This window comes from Eulemur rufifrons, chromosome 6 (genome assembly GCF_041146395.1).
Source record: "Eulemur rufifrons isolate Redbay chromosome 6, OSU_ERuf_1, whole genome shotgun sequence".
NCBI lineage: Eukaryota > Metazoa > Chordata > Mammalia > Primates > Lemuridae > Eulemur > Eulemur rufifrons.
In genome coordinates this window covers 10,379,709-10,404,765 of record NC_090988.1, presented here as the reverse complement: position 1 = coordinate 10,404,765, position 25,057 = coordinate 10,379,709, and the positions used below count along the sequence as shown (strand labels likewise).

The 25,057-nt window shown below is 40.4% G+C and overlaps 1 protein-coding gene across 1 annotated transcript; it reads left to right on the top strand.

Annotated features, from left to right (window-relative positions):
• The first annotated feature begins 10,436 nt into the window (after window positions 1-10,436).
• On the top strand, window positions 10,437-24,716 carry EI24 (EI24 autophagy associated transmembrane protein). The gene is made up of 11 exons (XM_069468704.1): window positions 10,437-10,572; window positions 13,146-13,258; window positions 16,483-16,628; window positions 17,174-17,234; window positions 18,847-18,913; window positions 19,442-19,566; window positions 19,853-19,972; window positions 20,331-20,442; window positions 21,130-21,241; window positions 21,663-21,737; window positions 23,572-24,716. Exons 2-11 carry the CDS (start codon window positions 13,217-13,219, stop codon window positions 23,732-23,734), a joined length of 1,023 nt encoding a protein of 340 aa, XP_069324805.1. The 5' UTR covers window positions 10,437-10,572; window positions 13,146-13,216; the 3' UTR covers window positions 23,735-24,716.
• Window positions 24,717-25,057: the final 341 nt, after the last annotated feature.

The following is a 25,057-nucleotide window of genomic DNA, read 5'->3' as shown; positions in this document are numbered from 1 at the left end:
AACATGATTTTTTTTTTTTTTTTTGAGACAGAGTCTCTCATTCCGTTGTCCTGAGTAGAGTGCCGTGGTGTCAGCCTAGCTCATAACAACCTCAAACTCCTAGGCCTCAGCCTCCCGAGTAGCTGGGACTACAGGCATGTGCCACCATGCCCGGCTAATTTTTTCTATATATATTTTTAGTTGGCCAGATAATTTCTTTCTATTTTTAGTAGAGACAGTGTCTCGCTCTTGCTCAGGCTGGTCTCAAACTCCTGACCTCGAGCGATCCACCCGCCTCAGCCTCCCAGAGTGCTAGGATTACAGGCGTGAGCCACCGCGCCCGGCCTTGAATATGATTATTGATATGGCTGCATTTAAATATAACATCTTGTTGATTTCTATTTGTCCCTTCTATTCTTTTTCCCCCTTGTTCTCTGTTTCTGCCTTTTTTGGTTTAACTGATTATCTTATATGCTTTCATCTTATCTCCCATATTGACAAATTCTAACTTTGTTATTTTACATATACATATTACTTTATGTATATTATAATAATCTTAAGACAGTATACTTCCATTACCCTTTTCCTGGCCTTTGTGCTATTTCCTTACATTTTACTTCTACATATGTTACTTAACTCTAATATATTGTTACTATTCTTTTAAACAGTCCACTATCTTTGAGGAGAGCTAGAAAAAATAAGAAAAAAAATTATATTTACTCACATATTTATCATTCTCAATGCTCTTCATTCCTCTATGTAGATCTGGGTTTTCATCTGGTACGATTTTCCTTCTTCCTGAAGAACTTTATTTAACATTTCTTGTGGTGTAAATCTGCTGGTGATGCATTTTCTTAGCTTTTCTATATCTGAAAAAGTCTTTATTTCACTTAAAAAAAAGTTTGAGGTAAAATTCATATAACATAAAATTAATCATTTTTAAGTGAATAATTCAGTGGCATTTAGTCCATTTATGATGTTGTACAATCACCATCTCTAACTAGTTCTAAAACATTCCTGTTACTCCAAAATAAAACCCTGTACCCATTAGGGAGTTTCTCTTTATCCTTTCCCGCCATCTCCCCAGCTCCTGATAATCACCAATCTGCATTCTGTCTTATGATTTTATCTAATATATAACCTTTGTGACTGGTTTCTCTTAGCATGTTTTTGAGGTTCATCCATGTTATAATATGTATCAGAATTTCATTCTTTTTTTGACTGAACAATATCCCATTGTATGTATATGCCACAATTTGTTTATCCATTCATTCATTGATGGACATTTAAGCTGTTTCCACATTTTGGCTATTGCAAATAGTGTTGCTATGAACATTTGTGTACACAAAAGGTATTTGAGTACCCGTTTTCAGTCCTTTTGTGTCACTTTCATTTATGAAAAATGTTTTTGCTGGGTACAGAATTGTAGGTTGACAGTTACTTGATTTCAGTACTTTAAAAATACTTCTCCATTCTCTCATGGCTTGCATGGTCTCCTTTGAGAAGTCTGTTGTCATTTTTATCTTTGTTCCTCTAAACATAATGTTTCTTTGACTTTAATGACTTTATCTTCTTTTTAATCATTGGTTTTAAACAATTTGCTTATAATGTGTGTTGGTGTAGTTTTTTTTTTCTTCATGTTTCTTGTGGTTGAGTTTCTTGGATCTGAAGGTTTATAATTTTCATCAAGTTTAGAAAATTTTCAGCCATTATTTCCTCAAAAATGTTTATTCTTCTCCTCCCCACCACACTCTCCTTTAAGCACTCTAATTGCATGTATATGAGGTCCTTTGAATGTGTTCCATAGCCCACAGATTCTTTTTTCTATTGTTTGTCTTTTAATTCAGTCATATTTTCTTTTGTGGTGCCTAATCTTCTTTAATTTTATATAATGTATTTTTCATCTCAGACATTGAAGTTTAAATCTGCAGAAGTTCAGTTTGGACCTTTTTTATGTCTTCCTGTGTCTTCTGAACTTGCTCAATTTTTTGTCGACCTTACTGAACGTATGGAATGTAGTTATAGTAATTCTTTTTATGTCTTTAGTTATGCTATAATTTGTATCATTTATGGATCTGTTTTATTGATTGATTATTCTCCTAATTATATGTCACATTTTCCTGCTGCTTTCCATGCCTAGTCATTTTTTTCCGCTAGTCATTTGATGACAGATATTGTGAATGTTTCTTTGTTGGGAGTTGGATATTTTTGTATTCAAATACATGTTCTTGAGCTTTTATTCTTGGATATAGTTAACTTACTTGTATACATTTTAGTACTTTCAAAGATGGGTATAACTTTTTTTTTTTTTTTGAGACAGAGTCTCACTCTGTTGCCCAGGCTAGAGTGAGTGCCGTGGCGTCAGCCTAGCTCACAGCAACCTCAAACTCCTGAGCTCAAGGGATCCTCCTGCCTCAGCCTCCCGAGTAGCTGGGACTACAGGCATGCACCACCATGCCCGGCTAATTTTTTCTATATATATTTTTAGCTGTCCATATAATTTCTTTCTATTTTTAGTAGAGATGGGGTCTCACTCTTGCTCAGGCTGGTCTCGAACTCCTGAGCTCAAACGATCCGCCCACCTCGGCCTCCCAGAGTGCTAGGATTACAGGCGTGAGCCACTGCGCCCGGCCAAAGATGGGTATAACTTTTAAACTTTGTTAAGCAGGACCAGGACAGCCTTTAGTAAATGGCTAGTTTTTCCCACTACTCAGGCAATACCCTTCTAGTCATTATTTTACCCCATGTCCTTTAATTATTAATATTATGTCATTCCTCGCCCCTCCCCGACTCTGGGTGGTGGGAATGCAAAGTTTCCTAGCTCTTTGTGAAGTTTAGGGATTATTTCCTTTCATCCTTATGGGCGACTCTTCCTCAAACAAAGGTGGTTTCTCCCATGCATACACTGATGTGTACTCAGTTGAAGACATGATCTTAGAGCTCCCACCCCTATCTCTGCTCTCCAAACTCCAGCTACCTTTCCCTCACAGGATTCCCGACTTCATCTCCAAATTTAGGGAGACTTCTAGGCCCTACCTTGATTTCTACTTTCTGTGCTGCAGCCTCCACACAGTAAGATGGAGCAATAGTAGAGCTCATCTCACTTGTTTTCCCCCCTCTGAAGGATCACTGTCCTGTATCACCTGATGTCCAATATCTCAAAGCTGTTGTTTCATGTACGTTGTCTGTTTTTGCAGTTGTTTCATGTGGGGATGGTAAATCCAGTCCCTGTTATTACATCTTGGCCAGAAGAGGACGTCCCCATCATACACAATTTAATTTGATTCTCAACATTACTCTGGGGAAGATAATATTACTACAGATTATGATTTGAAACTTGGAGAAATGAAATAATTTTGCCTAGAGCTTTGCATACTACATGATGTATGGGCACTAAAACAAAACAAACCAAAACCAAAACCAAACCAAACCAAGAAACACAAAACCTTCCTGATGGAAAGCGAAATGGCAAATTGAGGACTATGACAAAAATCAGCCTTTAGTAAAGGGCTAGTTTTTCCAACTACTGTGACAAAATCAGCCAAGTCCTGTGCCCTTTCTGCATCCATCACCACCTCAGGACACTGTTTCTCAAGGTAAGTCCAGGATTACCCATGTCACAAAGACTTACAGGGCTGATTTAAAGTGTAAATTTCTGTGTTTCATCCCTGATATACTGAATCAAAATCTCTGGTGTCAATCCTTAGAATATGCATTTCTAATAAATTCCTACTCCTTGCTTTAAGAAATAGAAAAGGCTCCACAGAACTTCTGATTTAATCCTCTCTCAAATCTCTAACTTCTTTTTCTTCATAAAGTTTCTTTCTTTCTTTCTTTCTTTTTTTTTTTTTTTGAGACAGGGTCTCACTCTGTCTCCCAGCTGGAGTGCAGTTGAGACAGAGCAGGAACCCATCTCAGGGGCCTGCTGGGCCCCCAAGCATGGAAATAAAGGAAAATATTGAATCCCCTTTGGGGGAAGTTCTATACATCCGCCTAGCCTTGAAAAGTGAATGGGTGACCTGATGAGAACAATGGCCCTCCAAGCAAGCCACAGTCACTGAGGCTAGGTGTTTTGGTTCCCTATGGAAACTAAAAGATGGCATCTTAACATATGTTCTTGAGTTATTTTTCAGAAACCCACACGGGATGGGAAATGTACATAAAGAGGAACTGAGGAATTGAGCTCTGACTATAGTTCTTTGTTCTAAATTTTCCTATGAGGGGCCTGCCATATCCATCTTAACATTGTAAGAATCTCTGAATCCACCTATATGACCCAACCCCCCACTTCTGGATATCATGAAATGGGCCCAGGCCAATGTATAAGTTCCATGTATTGATTTAAAATTTTGGCTGCCTGAAACGTACCTCTGCCTTTAAAAACTCTGCCTTGTAAGCCACCAAGGAGTTCAGGTCTTAAGCATTAGCTGCTCATATTCCTTGCATGGTGACATACGGTAAAAATGCCTCTTTCTCCTGCAACTCTTGGCCTCATCATCTGGCTTTGCTGTGCTGGGTGAGCAGACCCCGGTTTGGTTTGGTAACACAGTGGCACAATCATAGCTCACTGCAGCCTTGAACTCAGGAGTTCAAGCAATCATCTTGTCCCAGCCTCCTGGGTTAGTTCGGACCACAGGTGCATAACGACATGCCCAGCTAACTTTTTCTTTCTTTTCTTTTCTTTCTTTCTTTCTTTCTTTTTTTTTTTTTTAAAGATGAGGTCTCATTATGTTGCCCAGGCTGGGCTTGAACTCCTGGCCTCAAGTAATCCTCCCACATCAGCCTCCTGACTAGCTGAGATTATAGGCACAAGCCACTGCACCTGGCTAAGCTTTTTTAATGATAATTTTTGCACTGAAATATACCACACAGAAAAAAAGCACAAACTGTACAGCTCAACAAATTTTCTAACTGAACCCATCCATGTACCCCTGCATCCATACCAATAAATAGAATAGTACCAGCAACCCAAATATCCTCATGTCCCTTTCCTCCTTCCTTCCCAAATATAACCAGTAATATGTTTTTTTTTCTTAGCTACTAGACTACCAGGGACCAATAATATGATTTCTATTACCTAGATTGGTTTTGCCTACAGTATGTATATTCTTTTGTGTCTGGGTTCTTTTGCCTAATTTAATATTCATGAGATTGATACATTTTTATTTATATAGTATTCTGCTGTATAAAGATTCTACATGTTTTTAAATCCATTTACCGTTGGTAAATGTTTTGGTTGTTTCCAGAATTTGGCAGTTAGGAATAATGCTGCTGCTAGCAGAAAACAAACAAATAAACAAACCCCAAACTCTGTAAAATAATTTAAAGAGGTCTATTTTTTTTTTTTTTTTTTTGAGACAGAGTCTTGCTCTGTTGCCCGGGCTAGGGTGCCATAGGGTCAGCCTAGTTCACAGCAACCTCAAACTTCTGGGCTTAAGGTGATCCTCCTGCTTTGGCCTCCCTAGGAGCTGGGACTACAGGCATGAGCCACCACACCCAACTAATTTTTTCTATTTTCAGTAGTGACAGGGTCTCACTCTCACTCAGGCTAGCCTTGAACTGCTAACCTCAATCGATCCGCCTGCCTTGGCCTCCCAGAGTGCTAGGATTACAGGTGTGAGCTGCCACACCAGGCCCAAAAGAGGTCTATTCTAAGCTGAATATGTATTACCATGGCCCAGGGAGCCATGCCCAAGAAATCTTCAGCAAGTGGTCCCACAGTGGTTGGATTACAGTTTGGTTTTATTTAGAGAGATAGGAATTACAGGAAAAATTATAAATCAATACATGGAAGATATACATTGGTTTGGCCCAAAAAGCCAGTACATATCAAAGCAGGGGCTTACAGGTTATAGGTGGGCTTAAAGATTCTTTGATTTGTAATTGGTTAATGAAATGAAGCTTTGTCTAAAGGCTTAGAATGTTTTAAATTAAGGAAGTCTGTTAATTAGAGACAAGCCACCAGACATATACCCAGACTCAAGTGATCTCTTAAGTAAACTGACAGCCTGCAGGTAATTTAACCTTTCCTCTGTATGGCCTTAGGTCCTGTTAATAATTTAGTATTTTATTGTCACAAAGAGTCTATTTTGTCAGTCTTATGATCTGTGTTTTAATGTTAATGTTGGTCAATTGTTGTATTAATATCTAAACTCCAAAAGGTAAAATTTCATCAGAGAATTTGAAAAAAAAAAAAAAAAAAGAGAAGAAAAGAAACTCCAAAAGGGAGGGGGTATGAAGAACCATATCTGACCTCTCTTCCCTTCATGGCCAGGAACTCAGTTTTAAGGTTTTTCTGGGGTCCCCTTGGCCAATAGGTGGTCCCTTCAGTCAGCAAGGGGGCTGAGGATTTTATTTAGTTTACACTGCTGTGAACATTCTAGTGCATGCTGTTGGGGCTCAGAAATCAATAGCCCAAAATACGGTGCTTTGACATGCTGAGCTGAAGAAGATTCATGTCTCTCTGACCTCCCCTGTGCCAAACAGACTCTCCCAGAGCCAGGATAAAGTTGTTCTCTGAAGTTCCTTTTTCTGACTAAAGTCCAGACGCACCAAAAAGAACAACTGTTTTTTTTTCTTCACCTCCCTGTAAGACTAAGGATGTAACCACATCTGAACTGACCCTTTCACAAAGCAACATCTGTCTCTCAGGCTCATTCAATTTTCAAAGAAAACTATTTATAAAATAAGTTACTCTCTGTTCTCCATCCATTCATTCTCCCTAGTGATACTTTATTGCTCCTGAACAGAATTCCTCTTCTCCCTTCTCCCATACTTGTTTTACCACCATACCCTGTTTTGCCAGAATGGTAAAATAAACTTATGAACTTTGTTGGAGGGCGGGTAGTCACTCTGTGATTCTCCCCATTGTCAACTAAAATATAACCTTAAACCCCCCAGCCTACTGAATGGACCCCCTTTTGGCCAACGGGACCTCAGAAATACCCTAAATCTGAGTTGCTGGCTATGAGAAGGGACGACAGACATGCCTCAACATGCCCCTTTCCCTTCTTTTTTTTTTTTTAAATAATTTAAAGAGACTTATTTTGAGCCAATTTGAGGACCATGATCTGGAGCCACACCCAAGAAGCCTTGAGCAAGTGGACTCCCCCCTTTCCCTTCTTGGGGCTATCCTCTATAACTCATTAACAGACCTAAGGCTACACAAGACAAAGCTTAAACCACACCTGCAGGTCCTCAGTTTACTTACTAGATCACTTGAGTCCTTAACTTAAAACATTCCAAGCCTTTAGACAAAGCTTCATTTCTTTAAGCAATGACAAATCAAAGAATCTTTAAACCCACCTATAACCTGTAATGCCTTTCAGATGTCCCACCTTTTTGGGCCAAAGCAATGTATGCCTTCCAATTGATTTATGGGTTTACATGTAATTCCTGAAATGTATAAAATAAAACTGTAACCCAACCACAGCGAGACCACTTGCTTAAGGCTTCTTAGGCATGGGTCTCCAGGCCATGTTCCCACATATTCAGCTCAGAGTAAACCGCTTTAAATTATTTAACAGAGTTTGGATTCTTTTCCATTCACACTGTGTACACATTAATAAATTTGTATGCCTATCTTCAATTAATCTGCCTTTTGTGAGTTGATTTTTCAGCTAACCTTCAGAGGGCAAAGGGGAAATTTTCCTTTGGCGCCTACAATGCCTTTTGGTGAACTGTGAAATGAGAAGAGCACAGCACAGTCCACAAGACCATTCTTACTGCTGACACCTATTGCAAGCACAGGGGTCCCCAAGATTACCCCTAGTTTTGATAATTTGCTAGAGATACTTACATAACTCATTGAAAGCTGTTATACTCATGATTACAGTTTATTATGGCTAAAAAATACAGATTAAAATTAGCCAAGGGGAGAGTCTCATGGGACAGTCTAGGAAAGCTCCAGAGAGCTTCTAATTGTCCTCTCCCTACAGAGTCATGGTCAATGTTATTTTCCCAGCATTGATGTGTGATTAGACATCGATGCAATATTGCCAGCCAGGGCAGCTTACCTGAGCATTGGTGTTCACTTTTTAACTTTTTATTGGGACTCCATCACAGGCATGGTTGACTTCCCACATGGCTGATCTGTCTCCAGCCTCTCTATAGGTCTAGCTGATACCACATCATGACACAAAGTCCCCACCCTAAATCACACTGCTAACAATCCTGTGTGACCCATGGCCACCAGGTAAACAGAAATACTACCGTCAGGTGTCTTGTCTGCCTTGCTTACCACTAAATCCTATTATTAGAAAAAAGTCTGGCAAATAGAAGACACTCAGTAAATAGGGATTTTATCTTTTCTCATCCTATTCTAAGTTCCAGCCATACTGACCAAATTATGGTGTTCTCCCTACTTGTCTTACGGGTGGCATCTAATCTTACATAAGTATGTGGGAGCTCTTTGAAAATGTAAGGCATAATTATTGTTTTTTAACTTTAAATTCTATTATACGTGTTGGGATTTGTAAGATTTCTTTCCATCAAACAAGTTAGACTCATACAATTACTGAACCAAACTGAGGTCCACTCACCTAGTGCAGCAAAGCGAGACAGTGAAGCCAAGAGTTGCAGTGGGAGAAAGAGGCATTTTTACTGTATGGTGCCATACAAGGAGAACAGGCAGCTAAAAGTTAGGACCCGAACGCCTCAATGGCTTACAAGCGAGGATTTTTAAAGCAGCGGCATGTTTCAGGAAAGCAGAAATTGAAATCAATGCATGGAAGTTATACATAGGCCTAGCCCAAAATGGGGGTGAGGTGGGGTGTGTATGCTAGGGATCATAGGTGGATTCAGAGATTCTTGGATTAGCAGAAAGGAATGTCACGATGGGAGTGACTCTCTCCAGGCCTCTCAGGGAGCAACTTAGAACAAAGAACTCTGGTCAGAGTTCAATTCCTTGGTTCCCCTTTTTCTGAATTTTCTATCAAGTGGGGGTTTCTGAAAAACAACTCAAAAACATATGTTTATAAAGCCCTGTTCATTAAAAAAAAAAAATATGTTAAGATGCCATCTTTTACTTTCCATACGGAACCAAAACACCTAACCCTCGGTGACTCTGGCTTACCTGGAGGGCCATCGTCCTCATCAGGTTGCCCATTCACTTTTCTTTCTTCCTTCTTTCTTTCTTTCTTTTTTTTTTTTTTTTTTTGAAACAGGGTCTTGCTCTGTCTCCTGGGCTAGACTGCAGTGGAGTCATCATAGCTCACTGCAACCTCAAACTCCTGGACTCAAGTGATCCATCTGAGCCTCCCTGAGTGTTAGGATTACAGGCGTGAGCCACTACGCCCTGCCTGCCCACTCACTTTTCAAAGCTAGTTAAATTCCTGGGACTACTCCTGAAGGGACTCTGAATTTTTCTTCGTTTCCATGCTGGGGTGGCTAGCAGGCCCCTCCCAAGAGGAGTGCTTGTGCCATCTCAACACCTGTGAAATTCTTTCTAAAATCTTTTCTAAATTCACACTTCTGATAAAAGATAGTTCGGAGGAAGTGCTATTTTAAGTAATAGTTACAATGACCAGTTTATCATTAAGCCACTTAAATCTCATTATAACAAGATTCTAAGCCTCAGCACTTGGATTGCTTATTTTAATCAAAATTCAATTTCAAAAGAAGTAATCTTTTTTATGTAGTTCTTTTTAATAAATAAAGAGATTTACTCATTTGGGCAAAAGGAAAGTTTAGAAATGTCTCTTTATGACTTTAATGGTGCAGTAAATACAGTAGATTTATGAGAACAGGAGATTTGTGAGAATACTCCTAGATGTGTTTTCAGTGAAAAAGAGATGATTGCCCATGGCTGAAACAAACAAAGGTCTCCTCTCTACTGGAGTTTCCATATATAAGTCCTAGGCTGGACCTCTACTTCAGGGTTTCTACTCTTCTTGACTCTTGTGAATCCTTACATTCCTTTTCCGCGAGAGTCCTCTTCCTTAAGAAGGTTTCATCGTAGGGGTAGGGGGCTAGTTTATTCTAGAATGGGGCTGGGAGTGGAGGTCAACACCTCCCGAGTCCACTGAACTGGAGGAGAGTCATGAGGCCTGGGTATTTGTTCTGCCATTGATCTTGAATCTGGGCTTTAGGTTTCCCCCAAATGAAGGTTGCACTGAAGAGCTTCTATTAATAGATGTAAAACTCTGAGCTAGAGGTGGCGGAAAGGAGAGAAGAAATGGGGAGTGACAGAGAGGGTAGGAACAGAGGAGAAAGACAAGCAACGCTGTGGAGTAAACCGCGGAGGGCAGAGAACAGGAGGGGGCTCGGCAAACAGGAGGTTAGGGAGCAGGTGTGGTGAGCGGTGCGCGGCCGCCAGGCGGAGCCGGGAGTCGCCCATCCGACTACAATTCCCAGGCTGCGTCGCCCCGCGCCGCCCCCCCGCCCGGCCGCCGGGCCCCGCCCCCTGCGCCCCGGCGGCTCCTCCGCGTCTCCCGACTTCCCGGCGGCCCCGTGCGGCCCGGGCATGCCCAGTGCGGGCGCAGCGGCCCCGGCCCTGGGAGCGCCCGGGCGGAGCGGGGAGCCGGGGCGCGGAGGAGCCGAGCGGGCCCCCGGAGGGCGCGGGGCCGGGCGGGAGCCGCGGTGGCGGAGCTGCAGGTAGGTGCGGGCTCGGCCGATCTAGGCCCCCGGTCGCTGCGCAGCCCATGGTGGGCGGCCGGGGCCGGGAGGGCGTGAGAGGGCAGGCAAGGCAGGCCGGGCCCGAGCGTGGGCTTGTGAGGTTCCCGGCCCGGCTGCGGGAGAGGACCCGTGGCGGGAAGGGCCCCGGAGAGCGGGGCAAGGCCGGGGTGCCAGACGCAGCTCCCGGACAGGCGCTGCCCCAGGTGCGGAGCGGCTATCTTTAGCTCTCTGTGTGACCGAGGGAAGCGTCGTCCGCATCTGGTGCACAGATGTGGTTGGGAAGGGAGACCAGTTTTCAGCTGAATTTGCCTAGGAGTTACGGGGGAGACGCGACTGACAGGACCCGTAGCCTCGGAGGCAGTCCGTGGAGCCCGGTGAGAAGTGAGGATGTTTACCTTCCCTGTACCTGGAGTGGGCTATGACAGCTTCCTGCTTTCCGGGGCTTGGGCTTAGTGGTTCAGAAATGAAAGTGCAGGATTGTGCCTCAGCAGATGCTTGGTAGGTTCTAATGACTGTTAGGAATTTAATGGCCAGATGTATTTAAGGTTTAAGAGAGATTATTTGTCCATGGGATGCTCGGGTTAAACAAAAATCTTTGCACGGCTAAAGTAAAAAGAAATCTCGACTGAGGGTTACATCTACGTTCTGAAATTTGCTGTAGTTGCCATTCACTCGCCTTAACTTTGGTCAAGCTATTTGACTTCTGAAACTTCAGTTCCCCACCTGTTAAATGATGGGAACCAGGTGCATCTTAATTCAGTCCAGCTCAGTTGCAGGATTTCTCCTGTGTTATTCAGTCTGTGTGTGGTCTCAGATTGTGGCAAATTTTTCTCTATACCATACCTCAGCTATTTGTGAAACTGGGTAATTCACCAAATATATTCCTGTAGGAAGGAGGTTAGGATCTCGGTATATATTTGAAGTGACTTAACCTTCAAAGACTACTGTTGGTCATTGGGTACCCTGCCACTTGGTACATGCAGAAACCAGGTGTTAACTGGCTGAGGTTCAAATAACACAGCTATTCTGGATTAGGACAGACATTTCAGGTTCCCTGTCAGTGCCCTGTGAAATCCAGACTATGAAATGGGCTTCCTTAAATCTCCAAGTTGGCTCATTCTTTAGTAGGATTATGTCTATATAGAATTCTGAGTTTTTATTTTCATGTTGCACTCTGTATTTAAAAAAGCCTATGAATTTTAGTACCCTTAATTTATATATGAGCAAGTAGCTGCTTAAGAGGGTGGGTCCATGATAGTCTTTACAAACTAGTGTCTTGCATATCATCACTGAGCATTTGCCATTCACCCACCTCTGATCTGCCCACCACAACCCTGAGAATGGTGTCTGTATGGCTATACTTACATGATTGGAACTCTGAGGTGTTTGTTCAGGAGAGAAGGGTGGGAGTATTAACAGAAGTTTCTTACCCTAGAAACTTCTCTATCTGAAGTGAGCCCATCTGTGTAGGATTTGACTCAAGGAGCAAATGGTACATGTGGTATTGTGCAAGTTGCCTTCCTATTGCTGTATTCCCAGCTCTGAGTGGCATTAGTCCATTTGGGTCAATGAGGTGCTGTTTGGTGACCTGGTTAATGGTCAGGGAAAGTGTGCTTATGTTTTGAAATTTGAGGTTTATACAGGCTGCCTGTGAAATTTTGTCATTATGTTGTGGTCATACTTCTTAAGTTGAGAATCTCGAAGCTTGGTTTAGTGGGGGGTTGGGAACTTGAGAATCGCAAGTTCTTAAATTTCTGGAGGTGGGTTTTCTATTCATCTTAAAGAAATTAAATGAAGGAATAATATTTTAAGAATATTTATACACATGAACTCTCAAGTTCTTAAGTTTTGAAACTAGATTTCCCATTCATTTGAGAAATAGAGAAAGCCTTACTGTTTTAAAGAATGTGTGTGTGTGTATGTGTATGTATATGAACTTTTTGGGGGCCTAGTTTAAAATCCAGTGTTGCATGTTTATTAAAGTTATACATACATGTATATATTTAAAGTTAGAAAATATAGGCCTATTTTGACATCTTGGTAGGCAATTTCATGTCATACCTTAAACTTTCCAGTGTGCTGGAGGGTTCTGTGCATGACTAAAGTGCACAGTTAGTAATTTTTGTAAGAACTTTTATCTTGCTCTTGTATTTTCACGCAAGTGTTTGAGTGTATACAGCAAGCATAAAAACTGCTTAAGAGGATATTGAAATGTACTTATCGTCTATCTCCAAATCCTTAAAAGTGCTTGGAATGTATAGGAGGAATATTTAGAGACATCAAGGCTCAGAGGAGACTACCAGTCCAAGAGCACTTTACCCGATGTAAAAGTGAAAGGGTAGAGAGCGATTAAAAAAAAATTTATGGATTTTAGATTTCAGCTGTTACAGGAGTAGCTTCACTTAGTTCACTGTGTTAGTGCTAGTATCTACTGAATTGTTGGAATCTACTGCTCTTCTATTAGAGCTACAAGCATATGCAGTCAGGATGTAGAAATGTATATGAAGTAACTTATGTTTAAGATATTTTTCCCCATCATGCTCTGTTTCCAGGTCCTTCATGATGAGAGATTTTGGGGTGCTTCTTTCTCCTCTGTGTAGTTGATAGTTTGGGTGGTGAAGAGATGGCTGACAGTGTAAAAACCTTTCTCCAGGATCTTGGCAGGGTGAGTACATCTTGTTCCTAGGAATTCATTCTTGACCTTTTTGCTGAATTTATTAGGAAATCTTTTAGCTATTTTTGGAATTTTTATCATATTTGTTGGGTCCTTCACGTATAGGTTTCCATTTTAGTCCACATTACTCAAGAGATATTATCCTATATCTTGCAGGCACTTGGGAGACTTAATCTGGTGAATATCTCTAGTATTAGAACCCTGGTCAGCTTGGCTCCAGAGCTGCTTTTTTTTTTTTTTTTTTTTAACTTTTTATTTGGGAATATTTTTAGACTTACAGAAAAGTTGCAAGATAGTACAGAGAGTTCCTGTGTATCTTTCACCAGCTTCTCCTAATGTTAACATCTTATATAACTATGGTACATTTCTCAAAACTAAGAAATGAACATTAGTAGAGTACTATTACCTAAACTACTTAATTTGTATTTAAATTACAGAACCTATCTTTTTTTCTCCCCATTCTACATGGTATGAGTAAGGATGCTGTAGGAAAATGTCCCATAAAGATCTGTTTAGGACCTAGTCACCCAGATTACCAGTTGCACAAAATTCTACTACTCTTAGTGGATGTCTGACATCTGATGTCCCAGGTGTAACCCCTCTTGCTTTATATCCAGGAGCATAAAAGAGGCCAGTTCCGGGGGTGGGGGTGGGAGTTCTTTCTTAAATGGGAGAGTTTAAAAGGTATTACCTTCGAGTAAAAGAGGGGGAATTGAAGGAGTATCCTAGAAGGGCTAAAAAGACTTTATGCAATATGATCTACCTTTAATACCTTTACCTTCTTGTCTTTCCATTCTTATGCTATAAAATGTCAACCCTGGATGGGTCCTTCAGTGTGCTTTTTACATGTTTGTCTGCCCCAGGAGACTATGTATCTGAGGTGGGGATCCTGTCATCCTAGCACATTCTAGTCCCTTGGCCATTTGAACTTAACTGTCTTAGATATTTGGAATTTTCTGATTAAAAAATTTATTGGTGGAAGCTTTAGAAGATAAAAGCAAAGTTAAGACTAAAAATTACTCAGACAAAAAAAGGTCATGGGTACACTGTGCCAATTTATGCTATCAGCGAGTAGTATATAAACTTGCTCATTTCTCTGTATCCCACTGTTATTTCTAAAATTTGTTTTGTCTAATGATAGTAGGTGAGAATGCCATCCATCCTTAAATCCAGCTTGGCCACTGCTTCCAGAATCCGTTTTTCTGCCTTCATAGGAAATTGAATACCCCAGTTACCTACTACTATGCTATATTTTTTTTTGTTTACTTGTGTCTTCATGCTAAGGTGTAAGTTTCTTCAGCATTTCTCTATGACCAGTGTATATAACTCATTGAAGATGCTCAATAGGTGGGTGGGTGGCTGGGTGGATGAATGAGTGAATATAGTTTTTCGAATTAGGTGATAGGCAATCCTGGTGTTTATAGTACTGACAGTAACCATTCTGCTATCAGAGCTCTTCAAATATGGTTGGCAAATCCCTCTGTCACTGTTTTTTTTTTTTTTTAAATTTCTATTTGTATATATTCATGGGTTACAAGTGCAATTTTGCTACGTTGATATATTGCATTGTGATGAAGTCAGAGATTTAAGTGCATCTGTCACTGGAGCAACACACTGTCCACTATCTTTAGACTCAACAACTTCCTCCTTTGTCATACACTCTTTAAGGACATTCTTTCCTCCAGCCGTACCACCATGTTGCCTATATTTATGTGGAGTGCTCTTATCCTGGGGCTTTCCCACGTTTTAATTATTTCTTTTTTTTCTTTTTTTTTTTTTTTTTTGAGACAGAGTCTCACTCTGTTGCCCAGGCTAGAGTGAGTGCCATGGCGTCAGCCTAGCTCACAGCAACCTCAAACTCCTGGGCTCGAGGGATCCTCCTGTCTCAGCCTCCCGAGTAGCTGGGACTACAGGCGTGCACCACCATGCCCGGCTAATTTTTTCTATATATATTTTTAGCTGTCCATATAATTTCTTTCTATTTTTAGTAGAGATGGGGTCTCGCTCTTGCTCAGGCTGATCTCGAACTCCTGAGCTCAAACGATCCGCCCACCTCGGCCTACCAGAGTGCTAGAATTACAGGCGTGAGCCACCGCGCCCGGCCTAATTATTTCTTTATGTGTCTTTCTACAACCTTGGTCCCACTGTGGTCCCTTCTGGAGATAAGTGTTTTATTTTTCTGTGTATCTCTAGATTTAGTACAGGATATAGGGAATACTGTAGACATTTAATTGATACTGAAAGAGTGTAAGGGAAGGCAATAACTTGGCTTCATAGTGTTAAGTGTGGAGGGACTGGAAAATTTTGCACCCATGGTAATCAAGATTAATTCAGGCAAGAATTCTCAATGGATGTTAAATCTAGGGTGGAGACCTTGATGAGCAGAATATTTGCATGGTCTCAGAAGTGTCTCCCCAGATTGCTTATTAGCTGCAAGAGGAAAAATTTGGAGAAAAATGGAAAAGCAGGATGTTACCTTGATTGGGTATGTAAAATCATCACCAGCAAGGGTAAACGGCTATCATGTGCCTCTTGATATGATACCTTGAAGGGCACACCATCTGTGATATTCCTGCCACAAAGTGCTTACTTTGCATCTAATTGTGAGGAAATAAACTTAAGATGTGGGAATTCCATAAAATAATCGGTCTGTATTCTTCAAAAAGAAAGACAAAGGCTAAGGAACTGTTGCCAATTTAAGGAGACTAAAGAGATGTGACAACTAAATGCAATATGTGACTCTGGACTGAGCTCTTGAGTAAAATGCTGTAGAGGGCATTATTGGGACAAATGGAGAAATTGGAATATGGACTACAGATTAAAGTATTTCAGTATTAAATTTCTTGAATTGATAACTACCCTGTGGTTATATAAAAAAAATATTGTTCTTAGGAAACATACACTGAAGAATTAAAAATAAAGGGACTTGATGTGGCAACTTGCTCTCAAATGATTCGGAAAAAGTGTGCGCGTATATTGATGATTGTGACAAAATATTAAACTAGTGAATCTGGACAAGAGATATGTCAAAGTTCTCCATTATTCTTGCAACTCTTCTGTAAACTGCAGTATTTTAAAAGTTAGAAAAAAAAATCAAAAGGTCCTTTAAGCTGTATAGCAAAATAAATACAGTGGTTTCTACTTTACTATATGTAACTTTGGAAAATCTTCTCTGATCTATAATTTTCCTTTAAAAATAATATCCTTGTCTGTAGGGAATCAAAGACTCCATATGGGGTATTTGTACCATCTCAAAGCTGGATGCTCGAATCCAGCAAAAGAGAGAGGAGCAGCGTCGAAGAAGGGCGACTAGTGTCCTGGCACAGAGGAGAGCCCAGAGTATAGAGCGGAAGCAAGAGAGGTAATAAGGAGTGCAGGCTGATGTCAATGTCCAAGGCAGGGACGACCCTACATAGGTAGTGACTTGAAGTTTCAGTATCCCATTATTTGGTTTTTATGCTTTCTCCAAGAAAAAAGTTATAGGTGATTTCTCCCCTACAGTGACTTAAACTAGGCTCTAACAATCAATAATCCCTGCTCAGAATAGGGTTAAGAAAAAAAAAAAAAAAAATCAGAATGCTGAATAGAGAACCACAAAGTAGTATTTGGTTTGATGGGTACTTCTAGGGGAGCCTATGTGGATTTATTTATTGATAAAAGAGCCCCAGCCTAGACTTTCTCTTAATTTTCTCCAACCTGAGATTTTAGAAAATAATTAAAAAAAAAAATGCTTCTCCAGAAATATTTTTAGCCTTTTCTCATTGACTGACATTATAATACTGGGAGAACATTAAGTGCAGCAAAGTAATATGGTACCAACAAAAGGTATGAAATGGAGAGCTACTGAATGACAATTGGGAAATAACCTATATGCCTCATAAGCTAAATATGTGTGTTCTTTTTCAGTGAGCCACGTATTGTTAGTAGAATATTCCAGTGTTGTGCTTGGAATGGTGGAGTATTCTGGGTAAGTTCTTTTTCCTCATATTCCAGGTGCCTTATAAGCTTCTTCAAATTGTTGCTAGATTGATAGTTCTCAACTGTTTTCTTTTTTTTTTTTTTTTTCTTTTTGAGACAGAGTCTTGCTCTGTTGCCTGGGCTAGAGTGCCGTGGCATCAAGCTCACAGCAACCTCAAACTCCTGGGCTTAGACAATCCTTCTGCCTCAGCCTCCCGAGTAGCTGGGACTACAGGCATGCGCCACCATGCCCGGCTAATTTTTTTTCTAAATATATAATTTTAGCTGTCCAGATCATTTCTTTCTATTTTTAGTAGAGATGGGGTCTCACTCTTGCTCAGGCTGGTCTCGAACTCCTGACCTCGAGCGATCCTCCTGCCTCGGCCTCCCAGAGTGCTAGGATTATAGGCGTGAACCACTGCGCCTGGCCTCAACTGTTTTCTTAAAAGACTGAGACAAATAGCTTTCACCTGATGATATATGCTTGGGAATATAACTCAGGATTCTATATATAGATAGCCCTGAATATATACTCTGTTGCTTGGGCTAGAGTGCAGTGGCGTCGTCATAGCTCACTGCAACCTCAAATTCGTGGGCTCAAGCTATCCTCCTGCCTCAGCCTCTCAAGTAGTTGGGACTACAGGTGCGTACCACCATGCCCAGCTAATTTTTCTATTTTTGGCAGAGATAGGGTCTCCCCATGTTGCTGAGGCTGGTCTCAAATTGCTGGCCTTAAGCAGTCCTCCTGCCTCAGCCTGCCAGAGTGCTAGGATTATAGGCATGAGCCACCATGCCCGGCCTATATACTTTTATTATTTTTTAAAAAAATGACTCATTCATCTCCGCTCCCACTGCTTCACTTCACCAGCCTTTAAAAAAAAAAGAAAGAAAGAAAAAAGACTCATTCACAAGTTTTAGTATTATAGGTAATAATTTCTCTTGACATTGTCTGGACATTTTGGCTAAGAGCAACTATGGGGATCAAATGGGAAGAGCAGAGGCTACTGGACAAGAGCAAATTTCTCCCTCCTTCTGCTCATAATGATTGGCTAGAATTGATTACTATTGAAACCCATAGCATAAAAGGTTGCTTACAATTAACTGAGAACCAACATAGGCTTAAGTGAAATTTGGGTACTTTGAAGAACAGGTAGTTAATATTTCCTTTGACTTAGAATTCAGTGTAATTCAACTCGTCTTTTTTTTTTTTTTTTATTTCAACATATTATGGGGGTACAAAAGTTTAGGTTATGTATATTGCCCATGCCCACCCTTCAACTCATCTTAATCTAAACATTTCACAGATGTTTTCAGATGTTAGTTTTAGGTTGAATTAGTAAGCATTACTTTGTACTTAGTATTCAGGCCAAAATATAGGCATTGCATATACTATTAATGTTTGAAATGTTCTTTGCCTGCAAAAGTTTCACTGTTTTACAGCCAGTATCAGGTTTGTACCTCTCAACTGGAGTATTGGGAAATAGAAACAGGTCCAATTTTAGTGCTTTTTCAGGGTCCTGATTTATAAAAGTTAGTCTCATGTAAAATTATTACACTGAAACTTGAAATGGTTATTTTGAAGAAAGACTTTTGATGTGTACCTTGTTGTTTCTTTTTTTTAGTTTAGTCTCCTCTTATTTTATCGAGTGTTTATTCCTGTGCTTCAGTCAGTAACAGCCCGAATTATCGGTGAGTAAAATATATATCTTGCTTCTTGTTGTCTTCTGGGGATGGAGGTGGGAGATGTTCCTTGGTTTACTGAACATTTCCTATGCACCAGGAGCTTTAGATGTTTTTAACTCAGACTTCCTAACAACCCTTCGAGATGGGTGCTATTCTATCTATTTTGTGAATGAGAAAAATGGAAGTTAGTTACCCAGGTTAAACCACTAGTAAGTGGCAGAGCTGAGATTTAAACCCAGGAGGTTTCCTGCAAATTGTATACTGGTAATCACTGGCATCTCAGTCACCACCATGTATGCAGGTTTGTTTTAAGATAAGTAGCACATCTTTATTGTTACTCTCAATTGGAGTTGTGGCTAGAATGTGGTATGTCTATTATGAATTAGACTCTTTGAGCTAGGTATATATGCTAGCAAGAAAAAAAGATGTGGGGTTGGGGAGGGAAGAATAGTCCAAAAATTAGGAGTTCCATATTTGGTCTTCTGTTTTTCCGTTTCTCCAGTTAATCTAATAACTCGTTTCCCCCTTTCTTAGGTGATCCATCACTACATGGAGATGTTTGGTCATGGCTGGAATTCTTCCTCACATCAATTTTCAGTGCTCTTTGGGTGCTGCCCCTGTTTGTGCTTAGCAAAGTTGTGAATGCCATTTGGTTTCAAGTAGGTCCAGGGCAGAATGGAGTCTGGGTAGTTATAGCATGATGGGTTGACAGATGACAAGTTTCAGTCTGTGAAGTTAGTGGCCATATAGGGACCTATTTTTCAGACTTGACCTTTCTTGGCCAAGAAGCCAGTGGGTGATCTTTGTGTTCATCTCATTGCTAAATGTCTGGGGGCTTTTCTTAGGTAAGAAAAGCAGTTTTTAGTGGCAGAGCAGTGGCCTTATCTTTGGGGATGGATATCAGAGACATTTAATTAATGTTTTGGTGTATGTTCTCTGTTATAGGATATAGCTGACCTGGCATTTGAGGTATCAGGGAGGAAGCCTCACCCATTTCCTAGTGTCAGCAAAATAATTGCTGACATGCTCTTCAACCTTTTGTTGCAGGCTCTTTTCCTTATCCAGGTGAGACTGGCCTTTGGGGCACATGGGCAGGTTTATTTTTTAAAAAACAGTTTCACTAAAAGGAGCTTCACAAAGACAGGGTATGGTATTTATACTGGGGTATATGTGCTTTGTGGAGGTAATGATTTTTAAATCATTTTTTCATGGAAACAGCAAAAGAATTTAAAAATCTTAAAATTAATAAGAAACATGAATTTACCTGCTTTTCCCTGCCACCCTGAGTAGTCTCCACTTTCCTGCTATTCAGAAACATGAGGAGCGTCTAGGAAGCTATCTCAGTGATTATTGGAGGGTGGTGGGTGAATGGTGTTAGGTCTCTGAAGCTTTGCAATTAAGATTTGCCATATTTGTTCTCCAGGGAATGTTTGTGAGTCTCTTTCCCATCCATCTTGTTGGTCAGCTGGTTAGTCTCCTGCATATGTCCCTTCTCTACTCACTATATTGCTTTGAATATCGTTGGTTCAATAAAGGTAAGTCCATCTAAAGAAACCCAGAACATCGAAGCTTACTTTGGAAATGCTACTACTGCTAAGCAGACTTCTTAAGCTATTCAATAGTTAGGCCTATGGCAAACTATCTTCGGAAAGAAATATCCTCGTTGGCAAGAAAGAGCTTACATTTGGCTTAGTGGGTTTAACCCTTAACTTTGAGGCTGGGGGATGTAGTGGAATAGCATTATCTTTTTGGTGGTTAATGTCATAACAGCTCTGACTGGTGGTAAGATGGCATAAATGAGCCTGACTTCTAAATTAGGGAAATGAGATTGACATCAGCATTCAGATTCTTTCAGATCTTTTAAAAAGACCTTGGTATATTTATCCAGGCGTGTGTGGTTGAAAGAGGTTAACTGATTTCTACAGGATGGCATCCTTTTTATTTAATATATTGCTTTGTTCCAAACTAATACTGACAAAGGGTTGCTGGTGCTGAAATTCTTAATTCACTTAGCCTGTCAGCTTGTGATTACTGGATTGTAAAAACTTTGCATAGAAGCTTTATATCAGATTTATTCAATTCTAATTTATATGCTTTAGCTGTGTTCCAAATGATAGATCTGTACCTAAAACTCAAGCCTCTCAAACAGTTTGTCTACCATAGTTACTTAATCACTCTATTAAAAGGAAATATTTCTAATTGTATTGGCTCCCTTCTTTTAGGAATTGAAATGCACCAGCGGTTGTCAAACATAGAAAGGAACTGGCCTTACTACTTTGGGTTTGGATTGCCCTTGGCTTTTCTCACAGCAATGCAGTCCTCTTACATTATCAGGTAATTTGGCTACAGGGATTTGAAGGAAACAAGTAAAAATAAAAATTCATGTAGTGAGCGCCTTTTATGTGCTTGGTTCTATGCTATACATTCTATATTCTTATTTGACTATCAGGAAACTTACAGAATTTTTCTCCTTGACAGAGTCATAGACATTTGTCAATTAGCATTAAAATCTAGTCTGCATATCCCCACATCCCATATTCTTCCTTCTATGTTGCCTCCTGGAGCAGTGTTAAACATGTCCAGTGTGGAAAATCCTTTGTTCTTTCTGAAAGGTGTGTTTTATATATTAAGGTTTTATCAAACCATGATGTTTACAATGGAGGCAAAGGAATTTTGGGTTTCTAATCTCTTCTCCAAAGTCATGGCTTTTATGAAGGTGACTAATTCTTTTCTCTCTCTCTCTTTTTTTAAACAGTGGCTGCCTCTTCTCTATCCTCTTTCCTTTATTCATTATCAGCGCCAATGAAGCAAAGACCCCTGGCAAAGCGTAGTAAGTATTAGTCAGTGAAGTTTTTGCTTCATGAAGGATTGGGGTGGTAACACCACAATTATGTCAATGAGACCTTTTTTTTTTTTAAAAAAAAAAAATATAACAACATGGCAGGAAAACCTTACTATACAAGTTTGAAGAGAGAAAAACATTTCTGGGATATATCTCAAACTTTTCCCCATGATATGTACATGCTTGTATATTTCTAGAGTGATCCTATTATATACTTAATATTTAACAATTCACTGAATATAAGGCCCTTGTGAACATCTATAGTTAGGCTCATTTTTGTAAGAATGGCCAACTTTTTTTTTTTTTCCAAGGCAAGCATGAAAATCAGGTTTATTGAGGAAAGACAGCTAGGATTATAGGGCAAGAGCAAGATACAGGTTTACAGAGCATGATACATACACCACAGATGACAACCAGACCCATTGTCACAGCAAAGGGTGAGCAAAAGGCAGGCAGGAAAAAAAAGAATGGCCAACTTTTAAAGTAGTGGGCTATATGGTTTGGCTACATGAATTTACTGATAATCATAACATTTTTATTTATTTTTTTTGTTGAGACAGAGTCTCATTCTGTTGCCCTTAGTAGAGTGCCGTGGCATCAGCCTAGCTTGTAGTAGCAACCTCAAACTCCTGGGCTCAGGCGATTCTCCTCCCGCGGCCTCCTGAGTAGCTGGGACTACAGGCACATACTACGATGCCCGGCTAATTTTTATATTTTTAGTAGAGATGGAGTCTAGCTCTTGCTCAGGCTGGTCTTGAACTCCTGACCTCAAGCAATCCTCCCACCTCGGCCTCCCAAAGTACTGAGATTACATGCTTGAGCCACTGCACCCGGCCTCATAAAATATTTTAAAATGAGTTTTTTAGCAATAATAGCATCACTCTAAAAATTTTAACACTTCAAAGAAAAGTTCAGTCAATCTTTGATCAATTTTGGTTAAGTCAGTGAGGATACTTATATTAGAAATTTTGGGTCTGCTTTGGGTTTTTGCATGCTCTTGCTATCCAGCAGTGCTCACTGTGTATCTTAGGAAGGTTAATTGACTTTCTCTTAACTCTTCTTTTTGAAACCACAGATAGCCTGTGATATCTTCAGAAATAGCTTGAAGTTTATACCCTGAAACCAGCTCTAGAAAAGTACTTCTAGAATCAGAATTAATTAGAATATGACTTTTTCCTCTAAGAGCCCCAGTATTTCAAAACTGGTGATTTCATTGCATTCACAGCAGCAGTAGGACCCAGTACATTTTTACATTTTTTTCCTACACCAACAATGCAAATGCAAAGGCCCCAGTGCATTTTTTAGCTGCTTTTTCAGTCCGTATGTTTAATATCTGTACTTCCTTGATCAAATTTCAGTTTTCTGCAGTCGGGCATGGTGGCTCACGCCTGTAAATCCTAGCACTCTGGGAGGCCGAGGCGGGTGGATTGTTTGAGCTCAGGAGTTCGAGACCAGCCTGAGCAAGAGCAAGATCCCGTCTCTACTAAAAATAGAAAGAAATTATATGGACAGCTAAAAAATATATATATAGAAAAATTAGCTGGGCACGGTGGCACATGCCTGTAGTCCCAGCTACTCGAGAGGCTGAGGCAGGAGGATTGCTTGAGCCCAGGAGTTTGAGGTTGCTGTGAGCTAGGCTGACGCCACGGCACTCTAGCCTGGGCAACAGAGTGAGACTCTGTCTAAAAAAAAAAAAAAAAATTCAGTTTTCTTATCTTTCCCTGTGTAGTTCTAAAGTCAGTGTAGTAAAATAAACTGTCACAAGTGAAATGATAATTTCGATCAACTCCGAAGCTAACAAGTTGGGTCTCTTGCCTTTTAGCCTCTTCCAGTTGAGACTCTTCTCCTTGGTGGTCTTTTTAAGCAACAGACTCTTCCACAAGACAGTGTATCTGCAGTCTGCCCTGAGCAGCTCAACCTCTGCAGAGAAGTTCCCTTCGCCGCATCCATCTCCTGCCAAACTGAAGGCTGCTGCAGGCCACTGAGTTGCCTGCCACCCAAAAGGGATGGGTGGGATTGGAGGGGAGCTGTGGCAGCTCTGTTCCCTGCTTCACCTCCGTCTGCCAGGGAAGGCAGGACCCACGCTGCCAAGGGCCCTCTGCATATTCACTTCTCTCTGAGGAATTGGAAGATTTGTCTCTGGTGCACATAAGGCAGAATCTTCCTGACACCAGTGTGTGGATTCTTAACACCACCGTGAGTCTGAAAGGACCACAGGTTTTTCTGCAGCTATTTTCTAGCATTTGCCATCCCCTGTGCCTGGACTGATTTGAATACTTTGTTTTTCTCCCTGTGCCATTTTACCCTCCCACCTTTCCTGCCTTCTACCACCCTTGGATGAATGGATTTTGTAATTCTAGCTGTTGTATTTTGTGGATTTGTTATTTTTGTTGTTTTTCTGTGAAGCACATACGTTGGATGTGGGAGGTAAAGGAGTATCTCAGTTGCTCCTGGTCACTCCTTTTATAGCCATCACTGTCTTGTTTCTTGTAACTCAGGTTAGGTTTTGGTCTCCCTTGCTCCACTGCAAAAAAGAAAAAAAAAAAAGCCTGAAGAGATGAAACGATGGGACAGGAGGAAAGACCTCACAGCCAGATCTGCCAGGTTTTAGAGTAATTTTTCTTTTTCTTCCCCTTGAAGGGGAAAAAGCTTTTTTCACTGGTACATTTAAATTCCCCAACTATGGGGAGGTACCAATTCTGGCAAGTGCCACTGCAACACAATACTCAGAGAACCTGAACTTTTCAACTCTGGGGAAGCAGAAATTTACTGTTGGCCACTGCCGGGTCTGTCTGGTATTTCAAAGGAATATTGGGTGCTGCAAATAGGAACTGAAGGGGTAAACTATTAAACCCATTAAATCCTGTGATTGGTTGGTGTTTTCCTGTCATTATAAGAGACTAAATATGGGGGCAATGTCAAAATACTTGTATGATTTTAAAATTTCACAATTAAACGTGAGCTGGTTTCCCACAAAGTGTGTAGTGGTTGAATTTACAAATTATGCACTGGAGAAGTGTATTCATGGGACACAACACTTTGTGTTGGATAATTTGGTTATAGTTTTCAGATTTCAGAGACTGGCCCTGAAAAATGTTCCCTGAGAAAGTTTGGTTTATATGATCATAATCATATTTACACTTTGTGAAAGACTTTGGGATTGTTAGAGTTTTTTGTTTCAGTCTATATGTATGTTTGTACTGTGTATCCATGAGGGAGATAGACCCTTTTAGATTCCAGTGTATTGAACATTCCATTAGTTAAGGGGAGAGATGAGTCATTTAGTTAAAAGAAACCTTTACTATGTG